The 14042-nt window shown below is 41.4% G+C and overlaps 1 protein-coding gene across 1 annotated transcript in view; it reads left to right on the top strand.

The window, feature by feature from the left end:
• Positions 1-14042, top strand: part of PITPNB (phosphatidylinositol transfer protein, beta) — a 97312-nt gene that overhangs the window by 50473 nt on the left and 32797 nt on the right. Inside the window, exon 8 of the mRNA XM_006869194.1 lies at positions 13654-13731. Coding sequence (XP_006869256.1) covers positions 13654-13731 — 78 coding nt within the window. The remainder of the gene's footprint in view (positions 1-13653; positions 13732-14042) is intronic.

Here is a 14042-nt window from a genome sequence, read left to right as displayed (position 1 = left end):
GTTCACACGGCTTTGCTGTCTGGCGCATTAACCTACAGCACACATCAGGACTCTGTTTTGTCTTATAGTGACCCCATATACAACAGAATGAAACACTACCTGGTCCTGCACCAGCCTCTCGGGTTCCTATGTTTGAACCCATTGTTGCAGCCATTGTGTCACTCTTATTTCTTTGAGGGCCTTTTTCTTTTTCTCTGACCCTCTACCAAGCATGATGTGTCTTCTCCAGTGATTGGTCCTGACTGACAGCATGTTCAAAATATATGAGATGAAGTCTGGCCATACTCACTTCTAAGGTGCATTTTGGTTGTACTTCTTCCAAGACAGATTTGTTGTTCATCTGACAATCCACTGTGTATTCTCTATTCATTGTCAGTACCATAAGTCAGATGATTTAGTGCTCTGAACATAAGGCAGCCTCAAAACAGTTCGCAGAAAGATTCCATTATTTTTAAATTCCATTTCTCCACCAACTTTAAGCTCTCAAATATTTGTTGTTGTTAAGTACTGTTGAGTCATGGTGACTCACAGCCACCCTTGTAGGGTTTCTGAGGAGTAACTGGTGGGTTTAAACTGCTGACCTTGCAGCTAGCAGTCCAGTGTTTATCCTACAACACCACACCAGTATCCTAGTATTTGTTGTTGTTGTTAAGTGCCATCGAGTCGGATCCAGCTCATAGCCAGCCACCCTGTATAGGGTTTCCAGACAGCGTTGTACCTCATGACTGATCTTGATATGTTCTTTTTGACAACAAATGCAACACAGTTCTTCTTCAATTTGTCATTCCCGGCATAATAAACCATGTGGTTGTCAGATTCAGAATGGCCAATACCAGTCAATTTCAACTCACTAATGCCTAAATCCTGGTGTGGCATTATAGGTTAATGTGCCAGGCTGCAAAGCCGTTTGAACTACAAGGTCGGTGGTTCAGACTCACCAGCTGCTCCTTGGAAACCCTATGCAGGGTCACTATGGGTTGGCACTGCCTCGACGGCACTTAACAACACAACAACACAATGCCTAAGATATGGATGTGTTCCATTTCATTGACAATTTCCTTCCTAGATTCATACTAGGAAATGTTCCGATTATTAATGGATGTTTACAGCTGCTTCTCTTCATTTGAGTTGTGCCCCATCAGCAAATGAAGGTCCCAAGGGCTTTACTCCTTTAGTGTCGTAATGGTCAACTCTACTTTGAGGAGGCAGCTCTTTCCCAGTAACATTTTGAGTGCCTTCCAACCTGAAGGGTTCATTTTCCAGCACTATATCTGTTAGTGTTCCTCTGCTATTCATACGGTTTTCAGTGACTAAATATTCTAAAGTAGTCGGTCTCTCCTTCCTTATTTGTCTTCATCTGGAAGCTCATCTGAGCTTGGTCACCATGGGTGACCCTGCTGGTGTTTAAAATAGCCATGGCATAGCTTCCAGAAGAATCACAGCAACTCACAAGCCACCACAGTATGAACAACTGACAGACGACCAAGAGATAGTTGTTTTAACAGAATATGGAAACAACTAAATGGTTTAAAATTAAAATTAAGAAAGGTGTGCGACAGGGTTGTATTCTTTTACCATACTTACTCAACCTATATGCTGAGCAAATAATCTGAGAAGCTGAGTTATATGAAGAAAAACATGGCCTCAGGATTGGAGGAAGACTCATTAACAACCTGTGATATGCAGATGATACAACCTTGCTTGCTGAAAGTGAAGAGGACTTAAAATACTTACTGATGAAGATCAAAGAGCACAGGCTTCAAAATGGATTTCATAATGTAAAGATAACAAAAATCCTCACCACTGGACCAGTCAACAACATTCTTATCAATGGAGTAAAGATTGAAGTTATTAAGAACTTCATTCTCCATGATCAACCATCAGCACTCATGGAAGCAGCAGTCAAGAACTTAAAATGTCGTATTACATTAGGCAAATCTGCTGTACAAATTTAAAGCATTGAAGAGCAAAGATGTCAGGTTGAGGACTAAGGTGTGCCTGACCCAAGCCATGGTATTTTCAGTAACCGCATGTTGAAAGCTGCACAGTGAATAAGGAAGACCGTAAAAGAATTGATGCTTTTTGAGTTATGGTGTTGGAGGAGACTATTGAAAATACTATGGGCTGCCAAAAGAACAAATAGATCTGTGTTGGAAGAAGTGCAGCCAGAGTGCTCTTTGGAGGCCAGGATGGTCAAACTTGGTCTCTCATACTTCAGACATACTGTCAGGAGGGACCAGTTGCAGAACAAGGATATCATGTTTGGTAAGGTGGAGGGTCAGAGAAAAAGAGAAAGACCCCCAGCGAGATGGATTGGCAAAGTGGGCTGAAGTGTAACAACAATTGTGAGGTTGGCCCAGGATCGGGCAGTGTTTTGTGCTGTTATGCATACATTCGCTATGAGTCGCTTCCGACTTGATGGCACCTAACAACAACAACAACATAGGGTTTCCAAGGAGCGGCTGGTAAATTTGAACCGCTGAACTTGTGGTTGAAACCAACCTTGGCTGTCCAGTGCTTTTATCCCACAGCGCAGGACTCCATTTAAAGTTCCATTAATATTTTAGTTCCATAAATATAGTTGGAGTCCTGGTATTGCGCTGTAGGATAAGCACTGGATTACTAACCATAAGGCCAATGTTTCAAATCCACAAGCCACTCTTTGGAAACCCTATGTTGCAAAGTGTGTCGAGTTGGTTCCAACTTATAGTGACCCTATATAGGTTTTTCGAGGCGTGGCTGGTGAGTTTGAACTGCCAGAATTGCTCTTCAAACAGACCTTGTGGTTGAGCGCTTATCCTCCAGCACTACACGAGACACCCTATACAGGGTTGCTATGATTCAGAACTGACTCAACAGCACATAACAATATACTGTTGTATGGCAGTGCCCTCTTGTGGAAAAATAACATACTGCCTATTCTGTGCTTGCTTAAATCTTCACAAGGATTTTTTCTTTCTGTTCAAAAATCGGCATGTGCAAATGTGTTTGGCACAAATTACTTTCTTGCTATATAACTCATTCTTAATGTTTGTTTCTATTTCCCCATGTTTTATAAGAAGAAAGGGGGGGAGGGTGAGAGAGAAGGTAGGGTGTGAAGTAGAATTTTAAAGAGTCAGAAAATATTTTGAAGTTGCCAGTGGAAAATTTTCTTTTTAAATTATTATAAACAGCTCCAAATCAGATTTCTTATATAAAGTATAAATACATTTTTGCAGTAAATAATTATGATTGTCTCTCATGGCAATCTGCTATTCTGCTTTTGTTGTTGTTAAGTGCTGTTGTGTCAGTTCTGACTCAGAGCAACCCTATATAGGGTTTCTGAGGAGTGGAGGGTAAGCTTGAGCCACCAACCTTCCTGTTCAAACCATCTTTGCAGTATAATGCAGCACCATACCAGGACTCCATAAATTGAGATTGGTTGGTTGGCTATGTGCCATGGAATCGGTTCCGACTCATAGCGACCCTATATAGGGTTTCCAAGGCTGTAAATCTTTATGGAATCAGAAAGCCTTGTCTTGCTACTGCGGACAGCTGGTAGCTTGTGGTTAGCATCCCACCTCATGACTACTACGCTATTGTGAATAGTTGGTTATGTGCTGTCAAGTCGATTCCGACTCATAGTGACCCTGGATAGGGTTTCCAAGGAGCAGTTGGTGAGCCTGAACCACTGAGTTTGCAGTTCAAACGACTTTGCAGTCTGACGCATTAGCCCACAAGTGTCACACCAGGATTCCATACTTTGCTTTAAGATTCTGCATGTTGTTGTTATATGCTGCGGAGTTGCTTCTGACTCAGCGACCCTGTACAGGGTTTCCAAGGCTTCAAATCTGTATGGGAGCAGAAAGCCTCGTCTTTCTCCCGTGGAACAGCTGGTAGCTTCGAACTGCTGACCCTGGGTTAGCAGCCCAATTCGTAATCACTACGCTACCAGAACTCCTTTGCTTAGAAACAGTCAATTGGGTCAAAGGGATTTTGTTCTACAGACCCAATGGTGATCATGGTGCCTTTATTTAGCTCAGCTTTATGAGGGTCAGCGGAGAGAACACGCCCTGCTTGGCATAGAGGTGTCTCTGAATAGAAGCAGAGCTGCTGTTTATCTGATTTTACTCTTGCTGTTAAAAAAGAAAAAAGAAAAAAAGTGTACTGTTTTTCAGCAATTATTTCCTATGAAATGTTTGTTAAAGTTGATGTTTATGGATTAAATGAAATTAAGAGATTTGGGAGCAGTAACAGCTGTGTGTTTGTAGCTGGAGTTAAGAACCGGTGGGGTGGGCATTTTACTGAACCAAGCTCAGCCTGTGATGTTCCCCCCATTTTAGCATAGGAAGTTTGATGGAAGTGTGAAATGGAGTGGAGGGGCAGTGTTCATTTGTTCTACCTAGGGATCGACTTGATGGCACTCAACACTACCATGAGCAATGTTCAAGGATCTATTAGTACTTATGGAAAGATGCTCTGTAAAACTTTTTCTAAGCGTATTAGTGATGTTTCAGGCATATGCAGTGTAAAAACTGTTGTTAAGTGCCATCGAGTCAGTTTCTATTCATAGCCACCATGTATAAGGTTTCCAAGGAGTGGCTAGTGAGTTTGAATCAGCAACCTTGCGGTTCAAACTGACCTTGAGGCCCAGTGTTTATTCTATGGCGCCACACCAGCACTCCATGATGCTTAAATACAAATGTCTTTCATGAAATTAATTTATTAATGTGTTAAAAGCTAAACCGTTAACTAGTCTGTACAGTTTGAATATCTTCAATTCCATAGTAGAAATGTATGATGATATATGTTACAGTAGTTAATACGTTGCATATTTGTGCATGAAACACGAGTATCCCCAAGCCAGTACCCACCCCACTGATAGCAAGCAGCCCAGAGGACCCACTAGTTTTGGACTATTCACTACCCTTCTGCCTCCCTGCCTCACCTGCCCCATCTCCACCAAGGGCACAATCCTGTCTGCGTTGTAGCACATGGTGCTATCACATTGGGCATTGGGTTGGAACTTTTCCCCTCGGTTGAAGTCGCCTGGTTTCTGTGTTTCTATTTGTAAACTTCCAAAGGTTCTGCCACCTGTCTTCATACTCATGGCAGGGTGGGTGATCTCTGGTTACAGTACTGGCAAATTGAGAAAGGTGCTCACAGTGGTCACCTCAGTGCTGATGGCCCCACGCTTAGCAGAGAGCCCCCTTGACTACCTCTGTTCACCCTGCCTGTCACCCCCTTCTTCATGGCTCTGTGGAGAGTTGAGATTAGAAAGATTACCCAGAGTGTCTTCTGTGTGGGCGGGCAGATCTGACAGCATTTCTCAGTTCTTGGTACAGTTGCTTAAAGATTCTGCTTGTAGGATTCATTGGTGGAAAGCCAGTCAGGAGTAATGAGAGGGCCGAATTGGCGAACAGTTTTTAATGCAGTTTTGTTCCTCTGAGGTACATTCAGTAACAGAAACTAGGCCAACAAGTTATTGACAATTAGTGGCCCTTTGGGAATCTGCTTTAATGAATAGATAAGAATGATTTGTAATTAGCATAATAATTATATGCAAATGAATGCTTCTGAATTGCTCTAAAACACTTCTGAACTGTTTAAACAGCCCTCCTGAGATCTTGTTACTCTATTAATTTGTGTAGCAAATCTTTTTTTCACAGATCATGCAAAGATAAACTTCAGCCCAGCCCCTGTCCAAATTATTATGAATTCCAAGGTGGAAGAGTTTGAATTAATGAGATTTACTTAGACTATATTAATGGTGCTCGGTGGGAACCTGAAAGGGTGAGGAGCCGTTGGGGAGATGTAATTAAAAACAGAAAAGAAGGGCTGCGTATTTGAAAATAAATGGTGAAATCAATTTCTTTAGTTATAAATGTTGTTTCCCTTTACATCTCTGATTATTTGCTGTTGCAAAATTGAATGCAATTTATTTCTGATAAGTTTCACCTTTGGAGACAGGCATGCCTTTTCATCTCTGGACAGGTAAGCTGTTCATTTGGCACCCTAGTGATAAGATCCAGGAACGCTTTACTTTTCAAGCATTACAATACTGAAAAGTTCAGGGCAGTACTAATAACGGATGTTTGTCATTTATCTTCATATTTAATTCAGCTTTTCTCCTTACCCCAGGCTTCAGTCTTAGGATGTGATTAGAGGAAATCAGATTTGCTAAGTGGAACAGCAATATCCACACATTTAAAATTTAGTGGTTGTATTTGAGCTACTTGAACAGCTATCGAATTACTCATTTTAGGCTAAGCACTTTTCAGTTACTCATTTTAGTCTTAAGCATTTTAGGAAGAGTGTTTTATAACACGTGGCAGGATCTGATTATTATCAGCCCTTTCAAGTTTTTAATGTTTACTCTTAGAACTGTTAACCTTTTTCCGGAGTTACCTTTTATGCCCCAAACCCAACCCAACCCACTGCCATCAAGTCGATTCCCAGTCATAGTGATCCTATAGGACAGAGTAGAACTGTTCATAGCGTTTCCAAGGATATAATCTTGGGTCGGAACCGACTTGATATGGTGCTCAACATCAGCAACGTTTACAGAAGCAGACAGTGAAATCTTTTTCTCATCTATTGGTGGGTCTGAAACACCAACCTTTCAATTAGTGGTTAAGCCACTCGGACTTCTGATCTTTTTTGTAAGGTGTCAGAGTGAAAAGTTTGTGGTTTAGGCACTCAAATCCTTGGTTCACACTTTGCCACACCTGTGGGAACCAGTCCACAGTTCTTTCTGCAGTTTTGTGGGGGCCAGAGTTCCACTTGATTTTCTCACTAACTGTCAAACTCCTGCCAGCTTGCCCTACCACCTCACTTCCTCATTCATAATCATGAGTCCAATCTGGGCCCAAACACATTTCAGTGAGGCTCAGCACAGATTACCTACTTAGAATCTGGGGGGCAGCTCCTCAGCTAAAAGATTTGTAAAAGTAATATTCTTTGTCTTCAACATGAATCTGGTTTCTATTGTGAAATTCTTTGGAGAATTGCAGTGAATAACAGATGTACACTCAAGAGGTCACACAACTTTTGTATTCCAGTGACAGAAAACTGTTACTTATAAGAATTGCGTGAATGTATACTGTGGCTCAAGTGTGGAGACTAAATAATCCATTTATTTGCCTATTATATTTTATTTGTTCTCCAAAGGGTGTCTTAACTTTCCCTTGCTTTCTTTCTCACTTAAATCAGAGTTTTCAATTAAATAGAGTTGTATTAACACTAATCCGAATCTACCTTATGCTGATACCATTATATTTTTCTGTCCTTTGGAGCAAGTAACGTTTAGGGACATTACACCTAACTTGATAATGATGGTTTTACCAAACCCGTGTCCTCACCAGGCCTCTGGGCATTATACAGATAATTAAAATTTGATCATAAATATAGACACACCGCAACTTAGCAATAAGATTTTACCACTTTTAAACATGATTGTAAAACTCATTTTAAAAATACATTTCCTTGGCCTAGTGAATTTGCTTGCTTTTTTTCCCAAGGATTACAGAAAGTGCATAGCAAATTCAGCCTTCAGAATACCCAGGAGCTGAAGAATCAAGTAGGCTACAGCTGTCTTCACCCACAGTATTCTAAAAGAACTAATGAGATGAGAAGTCTGCAGCTGGTGGCAAGCACAATAAACCATGAGCCAAAGGCTTCTCTTCATCAGAGCCTCCCCTTTCCCCATGGGATCCCGAAGGAGACAGAATACTAACAAAGCCAGCAGGCTGTCTCATTCCACACTATTGCTCATTTGCAGCTATAATTGGTAGCTGAGGTTGCATTCTGTATGCTGAAACTGTCATACATGAAGGAATATATTTGTTCATTGTGATATGGATATAAATCGGCCAGTTTTCAAATATAGACAGACCAAATGAGAATACCCAACAATAAAAATTGTAGCAGAGAAGGTACTGTTAGAAAAATTCAGTGTTTGTTCTAGAGCTACAAAATTGAGGTGGTTAAAACTGCACCTGCTTCATGCTCTCTTAACATCTTGCTCCGTAAAACCCAACTGATTAAACATTTACATATTCCAACTAATATTTTTAAAAGCACAAAAATGCTTCAGTTTTGACAAGATACATCATCCTCACCTGCCAAGGCTAAGGTGCTATTGTTGTTAATTGGGTTTTCTGACATTTCCAGCATAATATGTTTAATGTTTGCTGCTTTGAATTCATGAGAAAGACAGAGAAGGAAAACTTATCTGTTGTATGTATGTGTCATATATGAGGGGACTTCAAAAAGTTTGTGGAAAATAGAGTTAAAGGATTTTTTTCTGTGAACTTTTTTAAGCCCCCTCATGTATTCACACTCATGCCTTACAGGAAAATATACTTTGGTGTTTCTGGTGCTGCTGCTCTGCTTCTGGTTGGTGGTATTAAAATGTGTTTTATTTTCTGGCATTTGTGGACCCGTCTGCCTTCATCCTGTGTGTTGTGCAAGATTGAGCCCAGGACAGAAGCGTAAAGAAGGCATAAGTTGAAGTCCTTGGGGGGTGGTGAGCCTTGGTGCCACACTGGACATGTAAAGTGAGGGGTGTGTATGGACTTTAAGATCTAGTTCACCTCCATGACTCTGTAAATCTATAGTTTACAAGTTTATCTCAGTCAACAGATGACAAAAATAATGAGGGCTTGGAATATTCTTTCAAGCACACTATGTTAGGTTCCGAGCAGAGAAGTTTGGAGAAGTTATTTTTTCTTTTTTCCAGTTCATTAATCTGTTAAATATTTTTGTTACCACTCCTTATTGGCTGTACTACTCAGGAGTCCCAATCTGTAAGATAGGTAGGTATTGGCTGTCCCGAAGTTGATGCTCTGATAATGGAGCAGGCTGGGGACGGGGAGTGTACTATAGAAGGAAGTCCATCTAATCTGTCTGCTAACATCTTCATCCTTATTGGAACCCTAATCATTCTTAGACTGATCTCCTAGACTGATTTATTCCATGTGAAAATCCTTCATGATGGCTATAGTTAAAACTTAACCTTTACATAAATTACCATGAATTTACTTGGTTTGGCTTCTCTCTCCAAAGTCTTTTTAACTCCCATCAAATGGATGAGTTGTTAAGTGCCATCAAGTGGTTTCCCACTCTGAGTGACCCTGTGTAGGGTTTCCGATTTTAAACCACCCACCTTCAGGTTCAAACCAACCTTGCGATCCATTGCATTACTCTGCAGCACCACACCAGAACTCAAGTGGATGGGTTGTTGTTAGTGTCGTCAAGTCATTCTGACTCATAGCAACCCTGTATAAGGTTTCTGAGGAGCGGGACCATATAAATCAGGGTCTTTAGGACTCTAAAAAGGAACCATCTCAGAAGTGGGAACAGATGATCCAGCACCATCAAGAAAGAGAACCACAAGCAGAGTGCTGCCTGGAAAAGTGGCAGCAGTTGCAGCCTTCCCAGCCCTATGGACAGAGCAGCATGCCTACAGGCAGAAAGCTGGCAACTGGCTAAAGGAGCTTGTAACACTTGCCCAAGCAGGGCAGAGGCTGAGGGACCATATGGCCAAGAGGCCAAAGACAAGTGAGGTGTACCTGCTATTTGACAAAAAGGTCTTCCTGAATGGAGAACTGCTGCATCCTTAGTTGTTTCTGATCCTGACTTTAATCTCTTAACTTCCTTTATAAATCCCATAATCATGAGTATTGTCTCTAAGTTTTGTGTGACCATTGCAATGGATTTTGGAACCTAGCAGAGAAGTAAGTATGTAATATTACCTTAAAGTAATGAAGTTTCCTGTACTGCATCCAGGAAATGTGGCATTTACTGTTCAATATAGGTCATACACCCTAAATTCTCAGATGTTGCGTAAACATTAGCTCATCATGCCCAGAGTGAGGTCACCCTCCGGTTAGTAGTAAAAGTTGTTAAGTGTTGTCAAATTGGTTCTGACTCAGATCCTGTATAGGGTTTCCAAGGTTGTATATATTTGTGGGAGTAGAAAGCCTCATCTTTTTTCCCACAGAACAACTGGTGGACTCAAATGGCTGCCCTTGTGGTTGGCAGTGTAATACTTATCGTACGGAGCCAAAAAACAAAAAATATTTTATTGTCCTTAAGTGGAATGAACAGGTGAGCCATCATTGGCTTCATTCTGACTAGAATTCTTCCTTCTACTCTGTTGGCAGTTAACATGTACCCCGTGAGTTTTACTTGCCTTCTTTGTGTTTGCCTCTTCCAATAAGATGACTTTTCATGGGCTACCAAACCGTTTGCTGATTTTCTGATCCTCTCAGATTCTCTGTGCAATACTCCTTCTGCATGGCAGCGATTCAATCAATAGATTTGAGAGAGGGAAGTGATGCAGAAGTGATTAGCTGATAAGGTATAAAATATATTCAATTTTGGAGAAACACATGCTTGGTTTTGGGTTTTAATCCCATGCCACTGACTGAGAGGAAGATAATGTTTTCTAGAATTGCATGATTGTTTTTGTTTGCAGAGAAGCTTATTTTTCATTGTGAAGCTAGTTCTCAAGACCACCAGTGCGGCTGGTTCTTTTTTCAGTCAGAAGTAAAGCTGTTAACTTTCAGATTGTGGCTTTAAATCGGAATTTAAGAATTCATAATAGCTGACAAAAATTGCACTTTCTGCTCAGACATCTGAAGTGTACCGCCCATTGTCCATTCCTGGATATGGCCGACTGACCCTGGATAATACCTGTGGCTACAAAAGACTTCATATTTTCAAGCAAGCAGTAAGACCTGGTGGGATCTGCTGAGTTTGTTTGCTCAATAATTTTAGCCCATTGTAAGGCCTTTTTGAAGGAGCTCTGGTAGCGTAGTGGTTACGAATTGGGCTGCGAACCACAAGGTCAGCAGTTCAAAACTACCAGCTGCTCCGATGGAGAAAGATGAGGTTTTCTGCTCCCGTAAAGATTTGCAGCCTCGGAAACCCTGTTTTCAGGTTCGCTATGGGTCGGAACTGACTCGCCGGCACTTAATAACAACAGCAACAGAGGCCTTTTTGTAGCTTTTCAGGTAACCTGTAGAGAGCTTGGTGTTCAGAGCCACATAATGATGGGGCTTCAAAAAGTTTGGGGAAAATTTTTGAAACCACACTCAAAATCAACACTAGCCAGTTCCTCTGAAACTAAGGTCAGACATGCGTCTACCCTACAACCCTACTCCATCCATTCTGACACCAGCTATTCCTTCCATGACATTCTTACTTTTCTGCTGAGTTTGATAATCTGTTGCAGTGCTCACACAGAACTCAAAGACAGTACTCATGATTATGGAGTTTATTAGAGAGGTGAACAGGGCAGGGTACATACAGTTCAGGATCAGAAACAACTCAGGATGCAACAGTGCTCCAGTCAGCAACACTTCTCTCCCGTACTGCAGATAACACCTCGCTCTTGTCTAGCCCCTCAGCCTTGGGCAAGTGCTACAAAGCTGCTTTAGCCAGTCTGTAAATGCCCAAAAAGCACATTCTGCATGCCAATCTCCTGCCTGTAGGCACTCAGCATTACTCGGTTATTGGACTGGGAAGCCTGGAGCTTCTCTGTTCCTCCAAGTTTCCATCTCTGCTGCTGTCGCTTTTCTGGGCAGGGATCTGGCACTTAGTTTGTAACTCATCTTGATGATCCTGGATCATCTTTTACTACTTCTGAGTGGCTCCTTTTAAACTTAGTGGGATGGCAAAAGTAACCAATCCCAGCCTTAGTAGAGTACGCCCTACTTGCAGAGTCCCACCAAATCATATTCCTGGTGTGGCGTAGTAGGGTCAGCACTGGACTGCAAACCATGAAGTTGACAGTTCAGACCCACCAGCAGCTCCTAGCAGGGTTGCTAGGAGTCAGACTGACTCGATGGCACTTAACAACAACAGCCATCCAGTCATTTGGTAGGAGTTGTAAAGACCATGCTAGAGGAGACACAGTAAGTAAATTCAGTGTACCACAATTTATCTTTCAATTCCATTTTTCCTCTCATATCTACCAAACTGCCTTTCTTGAATGTTTCATTTTCTACTCAAACCTCACAGGTTTCCTTCTCCCCCTAATTTATTTATAACCTCTTTGGGCATTATTAACATATAATGGGCTTTTCCTGACTGATTGTTGAGTTGGGATTGGCTGCTTCAGGATGTGTTACTTTTGATTTCTTAAGGTTTTTATTATATTTTGGAGCAGGTGTAGTGACTCCTTTGTGCTTTTGCATTTCCCTTACCTCAAGATCAGTAATTTTCTGCTAGGATTTCTTCCTCAAAGCATATAAAACTCCCACTAATGTCGAGTCGATTCCAACTCATAATGACTCTACTGGACAAAGTAGAACTCTGCTTTAGGGTTTTAGAGACTGTAAATCTTAATGGAGCAGCCAGCTTCATCTTTTCTTTTACAAGTGGCTGGTGGGTTTGAACTACCAACCTTGTTGGCTAGCAGCTCAGTGCTTAATCCACTACATCACAAGGGCTGCTTCTAAAGCATATGGTCTGCCATAAATCTCGCTTCAGTATCTTAAACTCGCCAGCTGAACTCTATCCACTATTAGTGTTGCTACACATTTCTTATTTTCTGTCTGCAGATTTTGTGTATGTATGCATGCATTTTTGTGATGATTAAGTCTTTCACTTCTTCCATTATATCTGGAAGAGGAGAATATTAGGGAGAGCAGAGGATTCATACCTTGTAGAATCCTAAATCACCTGAATTGTAGGGTCATTCCCAGGTAGCATATTGTAGCTGAGGCAGCTACATGAAGGAATGACAGACCCCTCCTCCCTCCTTCACCTGCTGCTTTGATAATGAGCTAAATTGTGCTAGCTCAATTTGCTCTGATAGTATAAGGAACTCTGGTAGTAGTATAGTGGTTACGAAATGGGCTGCGAATGGCAAGGTCAGCTGTTTGAAACTACCAGCTGTTCCACGGGAGAAAGATGAGGCTTTCTGCTCCTGTAAAGATTTACAGCCTCGGAAACCCTGTTCAGGGTCGCTATGGGTCAGAACCAGCTCGACGGCACTTAACAACAACAATTTCTGATGATGTGTGTATTCCCGGGTACACCCTGTCTTCCTGGCTCTCTAGCGGGGTTTTTGGAGAGGCTGGTTGAGAAATGCAGGCATGAAGCATAGATCCAACCCTAGTAGCATCCTGTGATAAATCAAAATTTGTGGTTCATATTTGTGCTTTCAGCCTTCAGAGTCGCTCTTGAGTGGATGTTAATAGTCGTCTTTCTTCCATGAGTATTACCCAAACTGAGATGGGTTCATTTTATTCCTTGACTGTAATTTTACAAAGAGGCTTCAAAAAGTTCGTGGAAGAATTCTCTTATCTTTTAAATTACATTTCCCCCCCACAAACTATCTGAAGCCCTCCTGTATATGTATATCAAAATGCCAAAAATGTTGCAAGATTTTGATTTTAGAGCAAGCTTTCCACTAAACTAGTTCTTGTGGACTGCTAGTCAAGACTTTTTTACTTCTTCTTTTGTAGTCACTTTGCCTGAAGTAAAAGTTTTCATGAGAACCCAGTTGTAAGTCTGGTGTTGTTATAGGAGCATTTTTGTACTTTTTATACACAAATAAGTAAGTACAATCAACCTCTGTTGTGTATTCATATAGTTGCGAAGAGCTACTCTGGTGTGGTTAAAACATTTTCTCTTTCCTCTGACTTTGTTTTGTTTTTGCAGGACTACAAAGCTGATGAAGATCCAGCATTATTCCAGTCAATCAAGACCAAGAGAGGCCCTTTGGGACCCAACTGGAAGGTACTGGATGCTGACCTTTCTGACAGGCAGAGTCTTGGCAACACAACACTTGACAGGTCCCTGAGTCTTGAAGAGCTGGTGACGTTTAAGGGAAAAGTAGAAATGGCACAAAAAGAGTTGCATTTGCGATAAGGACTTCCAGGCAGTTGCAGTTGGCCAGCAAGTCGGTGCTGCATTAGGAAACAATACAGTCTGCTGCCAATTTCAGCATAACACGATTCAGACCACTTTTAAAAGAGACAAGTGATTTTGTCTTTGGAAATTTTAATGTTCTTTTCTGAGACTTGGAGCAGTCCAAACCATCCATGTTA

Source organism: Chrysochloris asiatica, unplaced genomic scaffold (assembly GCF_000296735.1).
Source record: "Chrysochloris asiatica unplaced genomic scaffold, ChrAsi1.0 scaffold00128, whole genome shotgun sequence".
NCBI lineage: Eukaryota > Metazoa > Chordata > Mammalia > Afrosoricida > Chrysochloridae > Chrysochloris > Chrysochloris asiatica.
The sequence above is the reverse complement of the archived record's forward strand: the minus strand, read 5'-3'. Positions and strand labels throughout refer to the sequence as shown.